General features: G+C 42.1%; 1 protein-coding gene across 1 annotated transcript in view; it reads left to right on the forward strand.

Moving 5' to 3' along the window:
* Positions 1-13977, forward strand: part of ino80 (INO80 complex ATPase subunit) — a 40192-nt gene that overhangs the window by 21617 nt on the left and 4598 nt on the right. Inside the window, exons 26-35 of the mRNA XM_066676952.1 lie at positions 313-456; positions 2476-2701; positions 7534-7661; positions 10441-10535; positions 10918-10990; positions 11354-11512; positions 11826-11928; positions 12549-12637; positions 12762-12923; positions 13561-13720. Of these exons, the coding sequence (XP_066533049.1) occupies positions 313-456; positions 2476-2701; positions 7534-7661; positions 10441-10535; positions 10918-10990; positions 11354-11512; positions 11826-11928; positions 12549-12637; positions 12762-12923; positions 13561-13720 (1339 nt within the window). The remainder of the gene's footprint in view (positions 1-312; positions 457-2475; positions 2702-7533; positions 7662-10440; positions 10536-10917; positions 10991-11353; positions 11513-11825; positions 11929-12548; positions 12638-12761; positions 12924-13560; positions 13721-13977) is intronic.

Genomic DNA, 13977 nt, shown 5'->3' on the forward strand with positions numbered 1-13977 from the left:
TAAGAATAACTGTAAATAACTGGTGTCCTGTATTGTCTCTGAGGGGGCTAGGAATCCTCGGATTGGGGATAGATGTTTTTTTTCTTTGTGGAATTGAAAGTACACCCATGTAAGTGTCGCTAACTGCAATGTTGACTGTTAACACTAGGTGGTGCTGTGCATCCATTTAATTTGCTTACTCTCAAGCTACCATTTCTACTTTATCCATTCTCACACACCAGCATCAAATCAGATACACTCCAGTTGACAGTATGTTATTAAGTGACTGAAGATGTGATTTCTGATGTCGATCTGTGCTTTGGTTTGCTACAGGACTTGGTCTTCACAGCCCAGAATCCATGGCTCTTCAGACACACAGACGTAATTGTCCACAGTAGACAGTCTTCCACCACCTCCTCCCGTAGACACTGCCAACCTAGCCAGCCACCCAAGTTCATACTAACAGCTACGCCCAGGGTAAGGGTGCTGTTATTTCTTTACTCTTTGTATTATGTGTTTATCGTTCTTGCATACACAAATGTCTAGTACCTGTACTTGTAATACTTGTATAAACAACGAGTACAGATTTTTAATTAAAGTCACAATTACTACCTCAATTCTTTATAGATTTCTGATCATTATAAATAATATTGTGAGGTAACACCCTTATGTAGTGGCCACAAGAAATTGATTATTTTTCCTTGATGGATAAACCTTGATAAAGACTTGCCTTTTTATTTTCAATGTTTATTAGGGTTATGATTGTTTACTTCGCATGGTAACTAGACGATAGGACCAGAAGAGACAAGAAGCGTTGCCATTTTAGTACACAGTGCCCCATTGTGAGAAACAAACTTAAATTTTGCTGACTAAGCAAGAAATTCAGGTTCATGAGACAGACCCCTGAAGTAGAGCTCTGATTCTTAAAAATGTAGAAGCACACGTTGGTGGCCGGCCCCTGACAGTGATGTCCCGGAGCATCATAAACAAACTGGCCATCTAAAATAAAACCTCAAAAGCAGTGGCTTGAACTGAGCACAGCGTTGGTTTATTTATCCACCCGGAGTCCCTCACAGATGAGTCTCTCAGCTGGGCTTGACCTCACTGAAGTACAACTAAACAATGCAAGCCCACCACTGTGAAAGAAGAGTAGACTGTGAGAGCTACCTCACTAAATTCATAAACAAACCAGGGCACAGCGCAGAATAATCAGCTGTTTAGGACTTTGAAAGTTGTTTTAGTTGTAAATCAGGTTATTAACAGATGTTTATGGCCATTTTAATCTAAGACGTTTATCTGAGGAGAGTTAGATTAAATCTGACTAATTACACCCCTCAGAACATTAGGTACGGCCTCTGTGTTACACTTAACAGCCAAGGCATTTGCCCCAAAGTGCGTCACAGATTTGCGTCAAACAAATCAGCTGCGCGGTGTAGCACACTTTGCAGCATAACACATAGGTTTATTTAAGATGAAAATTTTGTTATTGTGCCTGAGGCGTCCCTACTTTAAAGCAGGCATGAGTGTTGGGATCCTGCCTGGCCTCATGGCTCTGCTGTGTGTCCGTGGGAGTTGGCACAGTGTTGGCACCAGCCTGCAGGCGCCAGGGGCATATGGGCACTGTGGGAAAGTGATAAGATAGATTAGCACTTTTTTCTCTTTGTTCACAAGGGGCTCTTGACCTTATTGGCTTTTAAGGCCACATCTGCGTGTACATTCTCCCATTGGTCAGCTGTCCGCGCCAAAGCTAGAAGCCGAGCCAAATTGAGCTGTTTTTCAACGGTGATAAGAATGAAAGGAAGATAATATCATCCGCTTGTCAGCAAGCCATAAAACCCTCGGCAAGAGCTGAAAGAGAGAGCGAGAAAGAGAGAGGAGTGAAAGAGAAAAGAAAGGGAGAATGGAGGGGAATGAGGGTGGTGTGAATCACTACAGGAAATGGTCATCTGTTACCCGAAGACCTGTTAGCACTGTTAGCACCAGAGACCTCTGCCACGCTTTCCTGTCCGAACAGAGGGGTTCGGTCAAAATGTCGGAAACGCAAGAGTATGTGTGTGCGTTTGTATGTGTTACGATGGGAAACTGCTCCCTTAAAAAAAGAAAAAAAAATGTTATAACGGTAAAACAGACATTCAGGCAGGTGTCAGTAGAAGGATAACTTTTTACGTAGATTAATTTATTATATCTTTTCAGGTTGGTGAAGTTTAATGTTGTTCCCAGCCGTTGTTAGCTATTCTCCACTTTACTTTGTTAGTGGATATCTAACCATTAATGATACACTCCAAAGGAGCGAAAGCGATGAGCCTTCCTGCCTCTTAAAAGACACATTCCCTCAAGACTCAGAGTTGTGTACGACACATGGCAAAGCTGGGTTTAAATTTCAACCATAGGATACATTCCTGAGGATGTTTATGGCGCGTCTCATAAACAAATATCAACACTTGGAACTGGCATAAGCTTATTTAACATATCTGCTTTTTTTGCATTGTTTCCTAGGTGACTGCACTTCCAATAGAGCGATACTGTCCAGATCGGAGTGCTGAGTATGAGTGGCGGCAGGTCAGGGATGGCGGGAGTTTGGCTGCTAAGCAGTGCTTCCTTTATGGTTCACCAGAGCTGGCCTATGACTGGGCTTCCCGATCCCACTCCTTCCACGCTCACAGCCCTGGGGGCCTAATGGCTCTCCAGCCCAGACATGGCTGGTCCTTCATCAGAATACCAGGTACGCATGTGGGGTTTGTATATTAGGGCTGTGGAAAACAACTATAAAGTTGAGAGAATAGGCTCATTGTTTGTACATTGCAGGAAAATCGTGAATCGTGATATATTTTGTTTTTTCTTTTACCGGCCATTGCTTTTTTCTGGGGATTATAAAATCTGCAGGTGAAACTGAAAACTTGTATCATCATCATCAGCAGCAGCAGCAGCAGTGTAAACAAACATTTGGACGTGTGTGCGTGCGAGAGAGATGTGGATTTAGATTTAAAACCAATGGCCATCAGCACTAAGTAATTCACCCAAGTGGTATTTAATTTCTCTGTATCCGACCATTGTTCTTGCGTTTTATTTAAGACCAGAAACTTTCTCACAGTTTGATCGTGTAGATTTTAAGCGTCTCGAAAGGAAGCACAAATCTCCTAAGAAGATCATACAAATCTTTGTGTGGGCTATGGCTCCATAACAAGCAACACCTCTTAGAAACACACCTACCTTCAGACTCTCAGCTAAACCCTGGCCCTTCTCTCTGTCTGTGCCTCCATTGGCTGGCCTTGTGTGATAGGTTGGGCTGAGAGGGCCCCTCGGCGCAGCTGCGTCCCAGAGGCTATTGTGCGTGTGATTTGGAGGAAACGCCACAGAAGAAGCTGGAGAGGCTGCCAGCAAGGGCCCCCCGAGCGGCCCATGGAGGGAGGGATACCCGTGGGAGAGTCACACAGGTCATGGTGGCCACCGGCCCTGGCTGGTCTGGGGTCAGGGCCTGTGCCTGTTGTACCTCTCCGTCTTTGTCAGTGTTTGGCTCAACACATTGCCATTTGTTACACGCTAGTACTGTCGGTTGTCAAAAGTGGGAGTGATAGCAGAAATTTCTGTTTTCTTGGGCAAGTGGTTCCCAACAGTGATCCTGCAATGCGTATTTTGGTGTCTTCACTGCTGACCCGGTTAATTAGCTTTTCACAAGCTCTCCTGCAATGAAATGCAGTGCATACATGTGCAGATCAGAAATAACATGTAGGGTAGGATATTCCGGGAGCACTGACAGAGTTGCGCAAGGCCAGTTTAACTGCTGGGAGCAGAGCTTGTGAGACAGAGACCCATGAGCTCCTGTGAAGTTGGGAGGGGGGACAAAGCAAGGAAGTTTGACTATTGGACATTGTTTCGGCACATTGTTAGGTAAGCGCTGTGTGCATTAGCCTGTATGTGTGTGAGTCAGTGCAAATGCTCATTCACAGACTCAAGGTGTTTCAGTTGCTCCTTTCCCATTTTCTCAGAGTCATACTGTACCAAAGGAAGGAAATGACACAACATAGAGCCAGGCTCATTGAAGTCCTGGGGCAGTGTGATTGCCTACTCCCACAATCTCGCTGGCGGATCCTGTGAGCCCATACCTCTGAAGATGGTGGAAGAGGGCTTGAATACCCTTTGTGGTGAAGGCTAATCAGCAATATCAACATATTAGCTAAGCTACCGAAGTATTTCAAAATAATCAAATCACAAACCAGACACGCACATTGGGTGGTGTGACTTTATTCCACCAGTTGACTCATAAAGTCAAAAGACGTGAGACGCATTGTCTTTACCACTGAGGCCTTTTGCAGAATGTGGTAACTTTCTGCTCCAACTTGACTTCACTTAAAAACATAATTTGAGGTGAAACTTAGCCATGGTGGAGCTGCCTACTGGGTGTTTTGTAAACAGACTGACTGTAATAGCATGTTGTCACATTGGAGTTTGTGTGACACTTGCTAATTAGAGAGCAGGGCAAAGTAGCATGAAGGTCATTTCTCACAATAGCTATGGCAAAGTGACTTTTTGTTTATCATTTTTTGGACCTATGTTGCTGCAGACTGTTGTTATGATGAAGGAGGAGCAGCACTCGGTCTTAACTTGTAGACAGCCTGTGGGAAACTCTGCTTTCCCTTCCTGTTCCTTCAAAGAATCCTTGTGCTCCAGCAAAATGAACGGAAATATTCTTGGCCTTTTTTGATTTTTGGCCCAAACACTGGCGGCTATGTAATTGTTTGTGATCCATCCTTTGCTCCTGCCATCTGCCATCAGTCTTTTTGACCAAGCACAAGTCCAGAATTAAACCATTTAAAGCACAGCATGTAGAGGTCCAATTCTTTACAAGTATACTTTTAATTTATAGGTTGGCAGTGTGCAGTTCTGAGCTGTAATATTCCACGCTGTGCTTGGCTATTGACTCTGTGCTCTCTGGATCCTTTGTGACCTATAGGGGGAGCTATCTGCTCTCTGTTTTGTGTTCCGTGAGGAGAAACTGTGGTCCTCTATCTCTCACCATCTCTACAGCCAGCCATAGTGTGTGATACATATGTGACGGCTTAATGACTGCTTTCATAACGCGCTGGTCTTCCCTCCCACCCTCTTAAGCCCAAAGGTGACGTGGTTAATTTGTAGCCCACTAAAGCCCTGAGCTGTTTCACGGAGCTGTCCCACGACCTGATCTGTCCTTGCCCTTTTACCTCTTAGGCCTTGTCATGTGACTTGTGAGCAGTGTGTTCCACCTGGCTTCCACCCACTGGAGCAGATCTTTTTCAAAGCCACATTCATTTCTTGTCCTTCTCCTTTCCAGATTGATACAACATCATTTTTAAACATTACAGACTAGCATATTTGATTTGGTTTTGTGTATTTTGGAAAAATATATCTGAATCATTTTGGGTTCAAGCTGCTCTATTATCTCTAGTTTGTGTTTTATTTCTGTGTTGTTAATGTTTTTACTGAACATATGGTATTTGTTTGGCCTGAGGTCACCCACAGGGGGCAGCATTCAATTTGAAACATGTGGTTAGTGTGCTTTATTATTTTACCACGGTTTTAATATATGTTTTATTATTCACAGCTTTCTCAGTAGTTGGCCTCTGAAAAGTTGATGGTGTTGCTGTCTTTTGAGCCCTGCCTTTGTAAACAAATGAGATGATCTCATGGTGGTGAGGGCCAGAGAGTACTGGCCAGTGCTGCCCTCCAGTCGGTTCTGTTGCCAGAAGAGCAGCGGGAAAACCGAGATCTTTTTAATGAAATTAGCGAGCAGCGCAAAAGCATTTACGTAGCAGGCATTTATGTTAATTGGCCTGACCAGGCCTCAGTGGTGGACTTTTTTTTTAAAGGTCACCCTGGGGTCATGGCTGGGAGGGATTGGATTACATTTTGAGGGTTTTGGAAAGGGTCCGTTGGATGGGGGAGGGTAAGCCACCAGCAGGTGCCCGGGCTTGATAACTGTAACCATGGCAATGGCTGTGTGGGATAACAGTGATTAGCTTTGAGAGCCCAGTGTTTAGTTTTTTTTGAACATTGCAATTTAAGGATAATAAATTCCCATAAATATTTTGAGACTCAATGAAATTATGCTGCAATATTTTTTGTTACATGTTCGTTTTCCACTTGTTTAATGAGCACAGATTAATGGGGAATCCTGCTAAAGTTCTCATAGCATATTCAGATCAGCTTGTGTAATTATAGCACTTCTTTTCCAAGCTGAAACTTTATGAATTGTATTTCCATAAGCGTCTTAGAACAGGGCCTGTTGTGGAACGTAAACTTTTCAGAAACACTCTGTGAAGTCTGGGGTTTGCTTAGAGATGGCAATATAGCATGGAGCCATGAAGGCAACATCATGCCACAGCCCATATTTCCCTCTCTTTTCTTATGGGGGTTAATAAAGCTGGGTCTTCCAACCCTGTGCCTCTTCTTGTCCCTTGACGCCAGGCCCATTAGATTAGGGCTCTTTGATGGAGGAGTGTTTGACATGGGTCTGTTCTCATCATCCAACCACACTAGGTTCAAAGCAGAAACAAAGACTCCAGATCAGCAGTGACTGATGGAGCCTTCAAATAGATGTATGATCTTTGAAATACACATTTTGGTCTGCAGAGCTTTTTCCTTTGACAAATCCTTTTTGGTTTATCCAGCTGTATGCCCACTGACTAAAAAATGGAAAACCTCCTTTAAACTGTAAATGCATTAGATGTTGCTGGGAAGTCTCATTATTCCACTAGGTATAAAAGGCTTTAAAACATATTTGTACACCTACTTGTTATAATATTGTAATAATGCTTCTATATTTTTATATTGAAAATAAGAAATATTTTCATTTAATTTAAATCTGAGCAGTAAATGTGTGAAATTTGCCTGTATTACTGTCACAATATCACTGGACTTTTAGTATGAGGACAGCAGCCTTTAGAGTGTGGTGTGAAGTAATAACCTCTGTCTAATGGCCACTATTATATTATTAGTTTCACTTTAGCACATTGAGAGAAGGACTTTGCTGACCCTTTTTTGTGTTATGAGGTGATGGGTCAAGGTTCAACCTTGGTTCAAATCAGAATGGTCTTTATTCACCCCAAGGACTTGCTCATTCTCTGTTCTATCATCTTTTCCACAAGCCCTATGACCGGAGAGGTCACCTCCTGCCTGTCTTTGATTTGAGGGGGTCAGTGGGTTGAGTGAGGCCACTGTGGAAAGTTCACCCCTCATCTTTTGCTTTGTTTGTTCATCTTTGTGCATGCAATCAAAATAAGCTTTTGTAATGGATGTGTACAGCTGATGCAAACAGAGTTAGCAACGAGAGTTGTTTTGACATGTCCTTGATCACATAATTTAAGTTATTGATTTTATCCTCCGAATCCTTTTTAAATTTTGTTTTGGATTGACCTTTCTACTCATGATATTTAGCCCAATGTAGAATGACATAACAGAGTTCTTTGATGTACTCTTTGTTATGGTTAGTCACAGCTTGGTGGGATCAGAGGGTGCTGTACAGATGTCCCTGATACAGAACATTGTTCAATTTTGACTTCTTTGTTCTTTTGTATTCAGACAAAGAGAGCCTAATCACGGACAGTGGCAAGCTTCACACTCTGGACCTGCTGCTGACACGACTGAAGTCTCAGGGACATCGTGTCCTTATTTATTCTCAGATGACCCGTATGATTGACCTGCTGGAGGTGAGCACACAATACTTTTTTTTTTTAAAAAACCTTTCTTAATCACTGGAGTAATAGCACAGTTGTTTTATGGAAATAATCCAAAACACTAATAATCTTAACTGCAGTCTCTTAAATGAATCCTTATCATGGATATTTTTGCTGTAATTAAACACCACAGGAATGGAAAATGATGAGAGAATAAGAAGGATTTAAATCCTAGCATGCAAAACAGAGAAAAAAGAGAAAATTAAAGCCAGAAAAAGGAAATTGTTTTGCCTCCTACTGAGCTGTAAACAACTGGTAGTTTGCAAACACCTCTGTTAAAATTTAGGGATGACATCTTGAGTTTCTATGGTGACTCAAACAGTGAATAAAAATGTACAGTTAAACTTTAGCCACATACAACAAACAACAGTCATTTTTCTCTTCAAACATACCGTTCCACCTCAAAAGATGCAATGCTTCTGAATTTAAACAAACCAGAAAGAACTGCAGTTCCTCACAATTGTAGATATTCCCTTTACTCACGGTTTGTTTGTGCGGTAATGGACCATGGGAAAGGTTAAAAAACAGGCCAGGACCCCTTGAATTTGATTGACTAAGTTCTGACATGGGAATTATTTTTTTACTTTTTCTTTTCTACTAATCACTCACTACTAATCGCTGGGTTATCTTAGTGCAGTGATAATCCCCAGCCCATGGCCAGTGGGCACGATGGTGTGAGTGCAGCTTTTTTAGATTGAGACTTATAGGAGTCTGCATTGTATTTGGTGAATGAAGTCATGGCTTGACCAATTTTCCACCGTTCAGTGGGCTTGGCCTGTGGTTAAAAGACCCAGCTGCAGTCAATTTGAGGGCCTTACATTAACTCTAGGGAAAAGACTTGCTGATTGTAATCTTTGCCATTAGCTTGTTTTTTTTTTTTTTTTTTTTTTTTTTTTTTTTCTTCCCCAATTTGGCACTGCCTAGTTTGGCATCACATCAGCAGTAGTTATATTTAAGACTGGGCACTGATGTCAGTATCACTCATCTGTGTAATGGCCAATAATTACCACTTTGCGATGACAGTACTGTACGACAGTCAGTGACCACATTATTTAATTTCTACTCAAAACCATTAAACCATTAAACATTTCAGTGTTCAACAAATGCAGGGATAGAGCTTCTCATAGCCAAAGTTCAGTCAGAGGAGCTGGTGTCATTTTCTGCTTCTCACAATACATGTTTATTGATGCTGAGATTGGTACTGAGATTATCAATAAATTGTGATTACACCAATACCTTCTTTGATTTGTAAATCCTATATTTTGGTCTGTTGCCTCCTTATTCACATGCTTTCAGACCCTCAAAGACATATCACAATGGAAGGATAGGCATAATTACCTTGAGATTTCATAGATTTAAAGCTTTAAATGCAGTGAAATGAATTGCAATTATTTGTCATTGTACATCGTACAACGAAATGTGTCTTCTGCATTTAACCCATCTGTGGCAGTGAACACACACACACACTAGTGCACTAGGGGCTGTGGACACACAGCCATCCAGGGGGAGAAGTTGTGGGTTTGGTGCCTTGCTCAAGGGAACCTCAGCTGTTCACTGGGGGAGGAGGACATTGCTGTTCCTTCACTCCCACCGCCCTCAATTTTCCTGCCAGTCGTGGAAATTGAACATATGACCTTTCAGTCCTAAACCCTTTTCTCTAACCATTAGGCCATGACTTATCCCTTGTACATAATTATAGAAATTTGTAATGTAAATACTCCAGCATCATATATTATCAAAAATAACAATGCAGGACAAAAGAGGGCATGAAGAGAAACTGAAGGACGTTTCCTGGTTCTCGTTGTATTCTGCATTGTTCATTTTGATAATATATGATTCTGGAGGATTTACAGTGCTGTAAAAAATTCAGAAACTACTACAACGCGTGTCTGGTCAGAAAAAGAATGAAGTATAGTTTGTGTTAAATACAAATAATAAACCTTTCATTATTGAGAAATGGGAGACAATTAAACTCCACTACCTTTTTGTATATTATACTTTACCTTTACAGATTTAGCAGCAGTGAAGAGACAATGAAGGACATTTCCTGGTTCTGGTCCTGTTCTGCATTGTTAATTTTGACTTGTTATCCTCCACTGGGACGCCTTGACGCCAGTTGTACTTAGTAGTCCTTTCAAATCCTGCTTTTCTCAAATTCCTCTTGAGTAGGCTCCAAGTATATTTTGGGCAGAATTCCGAAGAGTTAAATCATGTTATGTTTGGCGCCGCTCTGCTGGCCTGGAGGTAGTCTCTCAGTGATGCAGTACATTTTCGGATGGTCCCATAGGCACCTCATGAGTTCAGTTGCAAAAGAGGCTGTGTGTCATTTTGGCCAGAACTGGAGACCTGATCAAAGGACGTTAATGTCAGCAAGAGTGCTAATGCGCATTTCACATAGTCCAGATGTGCGTTTGTGAGGCAGGCTAGAGGAGCGCCAGGACTGATGGATTGGAGGCTTCAGTCTGGGTGGCGTGGAAGGGAAAGAGGTCAACACTGAAGGCAGGTTGGGGATTATTTTGGAATTGTTTCAGCCAAGAAGTGAGCTTATGTTGTTAAAGAGACTTATGCTGCCAGCTATAGGGTGAAGGGGGACGTACATGAAGCCTATGACATTTTTGAGAGTTTTATGTGCTTCCAGATTCTTATCGTTACAAATTAATGACTAACATTGTGCATATTTTATTTCTGATAACATGTACTGTAAATGTTGGTTGCCCTGCTAACCCTTCACCACTATCTTACTGTTCTTCAGGAGTACATGGTGTACAGGAAGCATACCTACATGCGACTGGATGGTTCATCCAAAATCTCAGAACGTCGAGACATGGTGGCAGACTTTCAGAGCCGGTGAGTTGCAAGCCCAAGGGAAGGCTGGTGGGGGGGAAAGGATTAGAAGCTCAAGTTTCTGACCTGGGTTGCAGATGTTCGAGTCTGTCTCTGTTTAGACTAATTTAAGCTTGTTTTCCAAATGTCTAAAACCCTCTTCCCTGATGCCACCTTCATGGAGAGGAATCTGGTTTTGTGGTTTTGCTTCTCTCTCTCTCTCTTTGGTGCTCTGGTTTGCATTACATCTGCTTTGGTGGACTCTGGGGTCTGTTTCTATTTTGCAGAAGGGTGTGTGGTATATTGAAATGTCTCTTGCTGCAAATCCTGTCGGACCAGACGGAGGCATGGTCTGCCTTTCCTTTGTTTCCCCTGTCTCACTCCCTCTCTTCTCATTTGTTTGCAGGACGGATATTTTTGTCTTCCTCCTCAGCACAAGAGCGGGTGGCCTTGGCATAAACTTGACTGCTGCAGACACGGTGAGGCTGTGTAGCAAGACTGGCCTAGCTGATGACAAATGAGTTCCTAGTTGAAAAGTCTATTTGTAACTCATCAGCTGCAGCAGATGTTTCAACGTGCACATATTAGCAACTCAGAACTGTATCTTATTTGTTTAAAGATGGTTAGCATCAGTTTAGCCTTCAAGGTTTCAGTATTTACTGGCTTTTGCCTCGGCTTTCTCCTGGTTGATACTTTTCAGCATACTTCCTATTTTTCCCCTGGTAGAACAATGGTAAACTGTGGGTAAGGGAAAGGATGTTTATATAAGCCATGCTTCTGTGAGGTAGGTGGTCGGAGGATGTGACGTTTTTGAGTAAATCTATTCCTGTATGTCCTTGCAGGTGATTTTCTATGACAGTGACTGGAACCCTACAGTAGATCAGCAGGCCATGGACAGAGCTCACAGGCTGGGCCAAACCAAGCAGGTCACAGTCTACCGCCTCATATGTAAGGGCACTATTGAGGAGCGCATCTTACAGAGGGCCAAGGAGAAGAGTGAGGTACATGTTCATCTGCCCCCACCAAGTAGATCAAGTTGATTTTACCGAACCCCCACACAGTAACATTTTTATTATATTTTATTCATTTAATATTTATACATTTTTTTCTTATTTTTTCCAGTTTATTCTTTGTGAAGCACTGTGTGTTTTTACTGGGAAAAGTGCTAAAAATAAACTTACTTTTATGTAAACAAACCAATAAAATCTTAATAGGTTTGGTAATATTCTTGTTGATGAATGCAATTTACTGTGTAACATTGCAGTTATCCTGTCGTTGGTGAACTAATCATGTCTCGATTCTCTCGTGTCTCAGATTCAGAGGATGGTAATCTCTGGGGGAAATTTTAAACCCGACACTCTTAAGCCCAAAGAAGTTGTCAGCCTGCTGCTGGATGACGAGGAGCTGGAGAAAAAGTGTGAGTGGATGTTTTTAATTAAAGACTCTGTTAAGAACTCCAGGACAAGCCATGAGGCTCCTAGAAAGACAGTTCTCAGTTTATTATATTGCTTTATAAGACATTCCTTGCCTCATTCAGTAAAAACAACACCCCAAATCACATGAGAAGGGTTCTAAAAAAAGCATTTATTAATTAATTCATTCATTCATTATTTGTAACCGCTTATCAAGTTCAGGGTTGCGGTGGGTCCGGAGCCTACCTGGAATCACTGGGCAAAAGGCGGGAACACACCCTGGAGGGGGCGCCAGTCTTTCACAGGGCGATATGCACTCACATATTCACTCACACCTGTGGACATATTTGAGTCGACACCCAGAGGAAACCCATGCAGACACTGGGAGAACACACCAAACTCCTCATCGGTCCCTGAAGCTGTGTGACTGCGACACTACCTGCTGCACCACCGTACCTCCCTACACTTGTCAGAACTTTAATGGCATAGGTCCTCTGGAGATACCTTTGGTCTGAAAGAGATTGGATTTTGGGATTAGTGTGCTTTTAATTGACCTCCTTATCATGGTTGGTTTTTTTTGTTCCTGTCGGCTTATGACTATTGTTGACATTGTGTTTATGGCCAGTGCGTCTAAGGCAGGAAGAGAAGAGGCAGCAGGAAGAAAGCAGCAAGGTTAAGGACCGCAAGAGAAAGAGAGAAAAATATGCAGAAAAGGTAACTTTGCACGAGATGTTTTGAAGAAGCATTTACAAACACTACAAATTTCGTTGTGCATTTTGTACCAAAAAGATTTTTAGGAAGATTTACTAAAATAAAACCCACATTGATATATTTGCAGAGGAAGAAGGAGGATGACGTGGAGGCAAAGAAAAAGAGGGATGGTGTGAACTTGGTCATCCCATACGCTCCCTCTGCAGATAATTCTAACCTGTCAGCAGATGGGGAGGACTCTTTCATCAGTGTGGACATGGACTCTGCCATGCCCAGCCCCTTCAGCGAGGTGAGCCACGGAGTGCACTCGGAGAAGTTTCTTTTTATACGACTTTCACTTTTCCCCAAATATTTCACTTCTTTAGTTGCAACAAGCACATAATTATTCCACTGTTATTTCACCAAGTGCTAGACCTTTTCAGCCATTGAACCTCCAAGTTCTTTTGACTGAATGTGTCGCTGCCAACTTTATGTTTAACGAAACTTTATAATTATTTTAAATATCATCCAACTTTTTAATTCTTGATTGTTCTTGAAATTGATTCAGAGTATATTTTATTCTGTAAATTATTTGTCTGATTAAAAGCATGTATCTCCATTTTTGTGAATTTTTATTTGTTTACTGCGACTGCTGGGTTCAAATGAGTTTTGAGATGAATGGCCCAATAGAAATGTTCCAAAATTACTTGGAATATTATCTTTTTACATTGACTTCCATTTAAAGTTAAGAAGGTTCTAAGCTGAATGGCCTGTCTTTGAAATAAATTATCATATAGGCCTTAACCATTGCTCAATCTCTGGAAGTAGTTTAACCTCTTGCGTTCTGCCTTTCCTTCCTCTCTTCCACATAACGGCCCCGACACCTTTCCACTGTGGTGCTGTCCCTTTTGTCCCTGTCTCACCCTTAGAGCTGTGTTTCTCTGCAGATTTCTCTGAGCAGTGAGCTGCAGCCTGGCTCTCTCCCAGCTGATGAGAGTAGCAGTGACATGCTGGTGATTGTGGATGAGCCTGTATCGTCAGCTCCTCAGTCCCGTGCCACCAACTCCCCTGCCTCTGGCACCGGCTCCGTGTCTGACAACATGAACGGTGGGTAGAGCCTTGTACAACATCTAAACCTGAAACTGAACTTTCAGCTTTTAATGGGTTGGACACATATTTCCCACTATATTTCAAACAGAAATCATCCAAAACACTTGTTGGTTGTTTTCTGAAGAGCCAAATGCATATTCTTAGGTGTCTGATGGATTCCACATGCAAGAGGTGTATTATATAGCAATGTAGAGCTTGGCAAGGCTGGAAAAGCACATTAAAATGAATTACATGCAGATTGCTAATATGAGTGA

Source organism: Hoplias malabaricus, chromosome 7, assembly GCF_029633855.1.
Source record: "Hoplias malabaricus isolate fHopMal1 chromosome 7, fHopMal1.hap1, whole genome shotgun sequence".
NCBI lineage: Eukaryota > Metazoa > Chordata > Actinopteri > Characiformes > Erythrinidae > Hoplias > Hoplias malabaricus.